Genomic DNA, 9,350 nt, shown 5'->3' on the forward strand with positions numbered 1-9,350 from the left:
TGCGCTGTCTTGTCCCCAATGCTGTTTAACATCTATATGAAGCCCTTGGGAGCGATTATCAGGAGATTTGGGGCAAGGTGTCAGCAATACGCTGACCATACCCAGCTCTATTTCTTTGTAACATCTGAATCAGGAGAGGCTGTGCAAGCCCTGGATCGCTGCCTGGACTCAGTGGTCGACTGGATGAAGGCCAATAAACTGACTCTGATTCCTACCAAGATGGGGGTGCTGTGGGTTGGTGGTTCCCGAGTTTGGATAATTGGTCAACTGCCTGCTTTGGATGGGGTTGTACTCCTCTGAAAGAGTAGGCTTGTAGTCTGGGGGGTGCTCCTTGATCAAGGAGACTTCAGTGGCTAGAGTGCCTTTTATTAGCTTCGGCTGGTAAGACAGCTGCGACCATTTCTGGACTGGGATAGCCTGAGCATTGTTGTCCATGTACTGGTAAAATCCAGACTGGATTACTGTAACACGCTCTATGTGGGGCTACCCTTGAGGTTGGTCCAGAAGCTACAACTGGTGCAAAATGCAGCAGCGCAACTGCTCACTGGGGAAGGGTATCACCAACATGTCACCCCACTACTGAAAGAATTGCACTGGCTGCCCATTAGCTACCGGGCCAAGTTCTGGTATTGGTGTATGAAGCTCTAAACAGCTTAGGACTAGGATACCTAAAAGATCGTCTTACCTCTTACATACCCAGTTGATCACTGTGCTCTGCAGTTGAGGGCCTCCTGCAGATACTATTTCATCAGGAGGTCCATTCCACACAACAGAGGAAGGGGACCTTTAGTGCTGTGCTACCTGCCCTTTGAAATTCCCTCCCCTTAAATATTAGACAGGTGCCCTCTGTTATCTTTTTGTCACCTACTGAAGACCTTCCTCCTTCAACAAGCCTTTTAAGTCAAGACCTTATCCCAGTATGAGTCTGTGTTGGAATTGCTGTTTAAGATACTTTTAAAAGATTTTTTTTAAAAAAAGATGTTTCTAAAGATGTTTTGTTTTAATATATTTTAAAGTCTGTTTAAGATGTTTTGAAGTGTTTGTGTTTGCTGCTCCAACTGGAAGGGCGGGATATAAATTTAAGGAATAAGTAAGTACGGAACTATAAATCTGTTCCTACCTGCAATGATTAAAACATTGATTACCTTTATCAAGAGTTAAATGCTGCAGAAAGACATGGAACAGATTAGTTCTCAGACACCTATCTACAACTGCAAGTGTTTAGATTTTATGTTTTCTATTAATGCTGCAGATAACAATAGCTTGAAATATCAGCATTGATAGCATCAAATCAGTACTACTTACAACAGGTCTACATACAGAGGGTAGCCACCTAAAGTAAACCCACCCACTTGCCTATTGTGTGCACTTTATGTTATCATGTAAGCTAAAGGACAAAAGGTGAAAACAGAAATTTCAAATCTACCTAGTTTCCACAAGTTTCTGTAGTATTACCTGAATGGGTGCAATCACAGCACAAGGGCCTCCTTCAAATTGTTCTAATGCAGTAGATTCCGATTCACTAAATACAAACCCTAATAGGAGGAACCAAGATAGTGTTAATGGTCACTTTGCTTTGGAAACAACTAACAGCCTCCCATGCTTATTCCTTATCAAGAACAAACTACAGAGTGCTACTTTCAATATTCTGTCTCTGCCTAATAAATCCCAAACCCTACTCCACTCTTTTCACAGTATCAATTCATTGTACTGATGTTCTTGGGAACGTACATCAACCTAATTCTATTTGGGAAGTGGTAGTAAGCAACTTTCATTTCTTGAGCATTCATATCCTTATTCTTCCCACCTTCTTTCTGTTAAAAATGTGACAGTATAGACAAGTGGCTAGAGCAATGAGATTTAGTTTTGCCATCGCTTAGCTGCCAAATCACTTGCTTTGGTAAGGATCAACTAAGCATTCTAGATGCCTGTCAGTCCTGCCACCCTGGGCTCCTTCTGAGAGGAGAGGCGGGATAAAAATTTAATTAATGAATAACATAATTAAATATGCCTTTTCCTACACCAGGTATATCAATAACTTTCATTTGGCTCTTGACCCATTCTGCAAATTTTGCTTTGTCTGGTTTGGCAAGGGCCATTTGGAATTTGTTACAACCTCATGCTAATACAAGCGTTACAGCCATTGACAAACCTGTATTCTTTTTTTTTTAATCATATCCCACTACTTCTCTTCTTAAACAAGAACTGAAGTGGGTTCTTCAAGTCCAACTATTAATAATAATTTCATTTATGAACTGCTTCCCATGAGGCATTCCAAAGCAGTTTACAATATAACAACATATATAAAACAGTTATATAAATAAAACAGGTAAAACCATTTTCTGACTCAATAACTGAAGCCTGTATTAAGACAAAGGTAGTGCAGAGCTTGCAAGCTTCTACTCCAACCCAATATAAATGGCGAGTGGGGGCTGGGGAAAGAGAAGGTACATCAGAACCACAAGAAGAACCAGCCAAATGAGGAGAGCGGGAAGTAAAGTATAAAATATATTACCCAAGTCAACAGGACAGATGGCAACAGTTTATTCAATCAATATTGTGGCATATATTTGTGGCAGGAATGATTATCCAGTCTTACCAAAAGCAAAAAAGAGCACTTCACACTTTTCTCTTACATACAATCACAAAACCACTTGTTTCAGGTTTTGCAAACACAGAAACTGCAGCTATGTCCACAGTCAGCCAAGTTTACACATTGTCTACATGAGTAGGTACCAGATAATGTGACACTTTATTGTGTACACAAAAGGTCTGGGGGTGTGGAAAATAGTGAAAACCAAGTCTATCACACAAAGTGAATACCCAGTATTAGACACTTTGCTACAATGCCAACATCCAACCGAATGTTTTTACCCATCCTTGCAAAAGAACCCTCCTTTAAAATAATTATGTCGTTGGGTTTTCTTCATCTTATGCTTCCAACTTATTGTTCTTTCAAACATTCTGACCAAAATATTTCAGTACAGTTGATAATTTTGAATTAAATAGTTTGGAATCTTGCCAACCAATGTGAATCTTCTCATACAAGCCTGTCCAAACTCTGAGATTTTCGGGGGAGGCACATCCCTTGGTCCCACCACCCTCACAGGCACATCTGGTGGGAACACGAGAGGACCTTCTCAGTGGCTGCCCCCAGGCTCTGGAACCTCCTTCCTACAGAGGTTAGACTAGCTCCCTTCTTGTTGTCCTTCTGTCAGCAGGGGAAGACTTTTCTATTCCGAAGGCTTTTGGGAACTGACTGCAAGGGCTAATTAATCAGGTGCCATTTTACAGATTTTTATTTTGTGTGGGTTTTTTGTTATGTTTTAAATGGTTTAAATTCTATAGTTTTAATAAGATTTTAATTATATCTTTCTGTAAGTTTTATTTATATGTTTTGAGCTGTTTGTTTTCATTTTTGTAAGCCGCCTTGCATCCCAATTCTGGGGAAAAGGCTGGTTATAAAATAATAACAACAACGTGAGAATATAAGGTTTCATCCTTTTTCTTTGGTTAATGCACTTCAGAGATTTGTGACCGTTCATATGTGAGATTTCAAATACCTAAAGCCACAAGCCTGTCCACTCTTGCAAGTGTGTTCTGAATACAACACATGCACCCCCCCGTCCTCTTATACACTAACAGAACTCTAGCCAGCCCTCAAAAACTAATAATTTGATCCATGCATAACTTCCTTCAGCCCCTCAAAATAGCGAAATGTCAACTATCAGGGAACACTGGCTGCCCTGCCCTCTTACCAACATGTTATCCTGTTGCTAAAACTTGAAGAGGTCCCCTACCCAGACTTCAGCAAAAAAGCCCTAACAGAACCAGGCAAACAACAGGGCATAAGGCAATAGCTTAACAGTAACTAATGACAGATAGCCACAAGCGCATATACGTTCCAGAAAGTTAACTGAGCACACACATAGAAATGTAACAAACAAATAATGCAATATCCAAACCCCCATACCTATGCAAAGCAGAAAAAAAGAGGGAAATAGCAGTTCCCAAACTGGGAAACTGAATGTACAAGAGAACAACATAATATGGGATTATGCTGTTTCATCACACAAAGAACACCTGTAGAAAACATGGAAGACAGGCTTCCTCTAAACAAACTATGAGTGGTAACCAAGTTTTGTTCTTGGCTTACCATTTGTTATTTGCTTGAGGGAAATGGACCTCAAGCCCAGGTCTGAATAACATGACAAGCCATCTGGCTTGTTTCGTCTGTGGCGCAGCAGCAGGATTGAAGGAGGAGTACCTTGGGAACTTTTGAGCAGTACAAACCAGCACACTGCTCATTCACATCAAACCACAGTCTATCGTTTAAATGTGACATATGAAGTGGACCACTGAAAGCAAACAAGGGCAGCTCTGTAATTCTTGGGTTCTGAGATTCCAATGGTTATTGTGTACACAGATACAAATATCAGTTAACACATTTGGAACATGATCATAGCTGTAAATGCATGTTTTGTTGATAAGAAAACACATCAACTGTGGACAAGATTGCATGTAGGAAAGCAAACAGGAGCAGCTTCCCACAGCAAGAAGCCAAGTGTCCGAACAATAATTCTTATACTCTTTCTTCAGATAACTTTTATTTCAAAACAAATATTTCACTAGTGTGGTTTGTCTTGCATTTCAGATTCAAATTGAGGGAAATAATGGAATGGGTTAAGTTATTGCCTCATTAGGAGGTTTCTTGCCTGTAGAGCTGCCAAGGAGTTACCTGGGTACAGTAGGGCCCCGCTAATACGGCGGGTTAGGGACCAGGCCCCCGCCGTAAAGCAGAAATCGCCGTAAAGTGGGGCCCCATAGACTATAATGGGCCACGTCACGCAAAAATGACATCAAAATGGCACACGACGGAAAAAAACCGCCGTATTAGTGGAACAAGCACTGTAGGAGCGGGGCCTTTCCCTGACTGAAAACCGCCGCATGAACGAAGTGCCGTAAAGCGGGGTCCTACTGTACAACATTTTGATTAGTGAAGATGTTGCCTTCTACAAAGACAAGAGCAGCTGTGCATGCGATTGTTGCATTCATTCATCAACATGTTTTACTTTCCCACTTATTGTTACTGCTGCATAAGTATATATACAGGCTAGGTTGTATCAGTGGTTATTTTAAACGGGCTACAGGATTGAATCTTAAGATAAATAGTTACAATCTTGCACTGTTCACAGATTTAGCAGCTTCTATTTAGTCAATGGCTACAAACATTTTTAAGAGAATATAATAAAAACATTACCAAGTAGAAACAATCCATAGCTTCTTTCTATCTATCAAGATCAAAACGCATTAACATTCAGGTTAGAAAATATCCCCCCCCCAAAAAAGGAAAAAAGTTATTAACTTGCAAGGTTTTTATATTCATTATTGATGAGCAAACTACTGATAAACAACATTATCAACGCAATCAATGTTGCACCATTACTTGTGTCAAGAAAGCGAAGGTCAAGCTTGGAGCAGAGAAAATGTTGAAGCCTTTTTCTATATAGGCTGTAGGGATCTAATATTCTATGTGAAAGGACACTAAAAGGATATCATATCCCAAGCAGTTCTTAAAAGCAACCCTTGCTAGGAGACCAAAAATATTTCAGATATACTAGCACCAATTTTCTAGGTGTCTGCATAGCCAAGGCATCAGGCATTCTCTCAACCTTGTCAAGCAAGATAGAAAGCATAACATGCAGGAAGACATTTTGGAAACCCAGCAGAACAACTAGTGGTTAGAATGACCATTATAAGGAAGCCTGGGACACTTGACTTACACACGTGACCAAATACAACCAATACCATTCATTGAAACAATGTGGGATAGTTATTACAAATAGCAATAAAACTGTGCTGAACACAGTAGCACTGTTTACCACACAGAGCAGGAAGAAAATGCTATTCTGTTCATGGCCACAGGCAAAGGAGTAGAAAAAGATGCATTTGATCTCCTACTGGAGATAACAAATACACCAGTTTGTAGTAGTAACTATGTCAGTGATTCTTACAGACCAAGAGAGAGGGTTTCCCAACCTCATAGTGTAAAAGGTATGGGAGAGGAAAGAGATATTAACATCTATCATTATTATGCCTTCACGTGGTATATTTGGATCCCTTTCTGCCTGTTTAAGAAAAGGGAAAGATATCTGAAGGAATAAATATTAAGGGGAGAGGATATATCTCATCTCACTAGTGCAGTACAACAATTGAGGAGAGTGGAGAGAGACAGAGGAAGAAAGGAGATATAAATGACAAAAACCCTTATTCTCTAAGCCACAAAGTATGCAAGTCTCTGCCAGTAGGATTTAATAAATAGGAACAATGCCACAACTACTATGAATGCCTTGCCTTTCTTATGAGCTAGAGGTGGCAAACCTCCGGACTGCAGGCCAGACTTGGCTCACCAGGCCTCTCCTTTTGGCTCGCAACGTGAAGTGTGGAATAAGTAAGGGCAGGATGGGCTGCCAATTGTTCCTCTGGAGCAAGGCATGCTCAAAACCACCCATCAATTGATGCACAGTAGGAGTGTGCCTTACTTGAGGACGGCGAGCAGTTTCCATTCAATAGAAACTGCTTCTCCCTGCCCACCTTAAACATCTGATTTCCGAGGTTTAAAGCAGCAGCACAGAGTGGCTTCCAAAGTGCTTTGCAAGGCACCCCACCCAGCTCCTTTAAGTCTTCAAAATCAGAAGTTTAAAAGAGCCAGGCAGAGTGCCTTAAATCCCTTTGGAAGCCACTTCATGCTGCCCCTTTAAACCTCCAAAATCAGAGGTTTAAAGGAGCAGCATGGGGAGGCAGATGCAGTTTCCATTGAATGGAAATCACTTTCCCCTCCTCCAGCAAGGCACCAAGCTGCTTCCAAAAAGGCTTTCAAACCCCGCGCTGCACTTTGAAGTCCTGACAACTATGACATCAGGTAATTGACAGATGGGTGGTCGTGTCCACCTGTCAAGTTTGGCCCACCAAGGGGTGGGGCGATAACAACCAGGTCCGCTGGCCAGGCCAGCACGGAATTCCCCACGCCAGCTAATAAATCCCTCTGAGTTAGAAGATTAATGTAATAAATCCTGGGTCCCTGGGAAGATCTGGAGTGAAGATAAAACCTTGTTTCAGAGAACTGATAGTGACGTGTGTGAAGGATGCGAGGCAAAAGGAAAATTTACAAAGTGAATGAAGGAAAAGGAAGGGGGGGTAGTAGGAGAAAGAGGGCGGGGCGGTGAAGTACCTTGCGCCCAGCGGCAGAAGATGGTATCTGCGAGGCCCTGCGAGGTGGGCTTCTTGCCCCACACCAGGTGGACGACCTCCTGCCCCAACTCAGCCATGGCGGCGTCAGCGGGGGCGGCTCTCGGGCCGGGCGGCTGGGGAGGCCACTCCCGGTGGTGGAAAGGCAGCGGCGGCAGACGGGCGGCAGCGGCGGATGAGAGGCGGCTGCGAACCGGTTTTCCCTGAACATGGGCAGGTGCGGGAGGCGGAAAACCGGCGGCCGGGGCGAGGTGATCTCAAACGGCGGCGGCTCCTCCTCACACTCTGGGCTGCCAGGCCTAAAAGAGAGCAGTTTAAGCGGCGGGTGCTCAACAGGAGATGTCCAAAAGGGCAGGAGGGGAAAAGGGGGGGTGGAGAGAAAGAAGAGGCCCAGCAGGAGCAGCGAAGGCGCTTTCCCCGCCCCCCTCACACGAGGGCCAAGCTGAGCAGCGCCGCCCTCTCGCAGCCGGAAATTTCCTCAGAGAACGTATTTGCTTCAGTGTGTAAAAACTGAGGAAGCCGCCCCCACCAACGCGTCTCCCCACCCTCCGTGCGAGGAGCGCCTCTATCCATCTCTCTGTCCGTGTATGTTGTGGTGAGATACTGACCCGCCTTTCCGCTCTTCTCCCCTCACCCCTGTCTCTCTGAGTCGCTCGCTCCCTTCCGTCCCCTGAGCTCAGTAATAATACTGAATGGCGGGGTTGGGCACTACGGGTGGTTTTCATTGGAGCAGCCACTGACATACAAATGCCCGATCAAATCAGAGGCAGCAAAGCAAGGGCTCTTCTCCCCGCCTTTCTGGATTCAGGGAGCAGAACACGGCCAGAATGGGGCCGGGTGAACAGCATACACATAAACACGCTCAGCACACGCCAATCGACAATAGGACTGGGGCTGGCTCTGATTTGACTAAGCTGCATGACAGGCACGAAGGCGAGCCAATCAACGGAGTGTAGTGGAAGTCGGAGACGGGACTAGCTACTATAGGTTGTAATCATTCATGGGTAGGAGGCAGGATAGCACAAAGAAGTATTTTGAAAAATGGAAGAGTTGTTCACGGTTGTCGCTTCCTGTTAGAATGCTCTATGAGCATAGAGATAACTATGAAGAGGCGTTCACATGGACTGGATTTAATTTTTTATTTTTTTGACAATTTAAAATATTGCAAAATAGAAAGAAGACAAACAACTCAAAACCATATCAACCACAATACAGTAATATATGTAAGAACACATAAAACAAGCAAGAGAGAAATAAATAAAAGCATAACATTATACAATATCTTCACATTTACCATTTAAATTCTAATCACAGTGAAGTCAAAATTCTTACATTGCCATGTTGAATCTAATATATTTAGCTTGATGAAGAGAAGATTGGGGGGGGGGAGGACATTATAGCAGTCTTCAAATATCTGAAGGACTGACACATATTAGATGGCACAGACTTCTTCTCTGAGGCACCAGAAGGACAAGACTAGAAACAACTGATCAAAATGGCAGAGAATCATATTTAGGAGAAACTTCCCAACTGTATCAGCTGTGCAACAGTGGAACAGGCTGCCTCAGGAGATGGTGGACTCTCTGCTAGAAGTATTTAAGCAGAGCCTGGACAGTAGCCTGTCAGGGACACTGTGGCTGCATCTTACCTTACAGATCCTGCACTGGTCAGGAGACTGAATGGCCTCCAGGATCCCCTCCAACTTTATGATTCTATGAATCATACTGTTTGAATTTTTTTTATCTTTATTGTGTGGTCAGTAAACACGTATCCTAAGCTCTTATTAAGTGAGGGATATTCTGGTGACAAAAATTCTTCATCTCAATTCAGGCCACAAGTGATGGGATTGAACTTCTTGATAAATTGTAATTCAGCAGTTCCACACTGGAGTTAATCTCTCTTCCAACACTATTTGTTCAATAGCCAGTTTAAGGTCTGCAAATCAAATATTTCCATTTATTAGTGACTTTCAAAGTTGTGGGTTCCATAAATGTTATCAATATTTCCTTCCCCTCCCCCAAGTTATGTTCTAGAAGGATAGTTGTTATGAATACTCAAGAACTATAGTCAGGAAATATCCATTTATAACACATTTTTCTTAG

At 42.9% G+C, this 9,350-nt stretch overlaps 1 protein-coding gene across 1 annotated transcript in view; it reads right to left on the reverse strand.

Annotated features, from left to right (window-relative positions):
- Positions 1–8,069, reverse strand: part of MINDY3 (MINDY lysine 48 deubiquitinase 3) — a 44,639-nt gene extending 36,570 nt beyond the window's left edge. Inside the window, exons 1-3 of the mRNA XM_061586743.1 lie at positions 7,857–8,069; positions 7,232–7,547; positions 1,456–1,535 (exon numbers count right to left, since the gene is read on the reverse strand). Of these exons, the coding sequence (XP_061442727.1) occupies positions 1,456–1,535; positions 7,232–7,328 (177 nt within the window). The 5' untranslated portion in view covers positions 7,329–7,547; positions 7,857–8,069. The remainder of the gene's footprint in view (positions 1–1,455; positions 1,536–7,231; positions 7,548–7,856) is intronic.
- Between the last annotated feature and the right edge of the window lie 1,281 nt (positions 8,070–9,350).

The sequence above is a fragment of the Rhineura floridana genome, chromosome 10 (genome assembly GCF_030035675.1).
Source record: "Rhineura floridana isolate rRhiFlo1 chromosome 10, rRhiFlo1.hap2, whole genome shotgun sequence".
Lineage (NCBI taxonomy): Eukaryota > Metazoa > Chordata > Lepidosauria > Squamata > Rhineuridae > Rhineura > Rhineura floridana.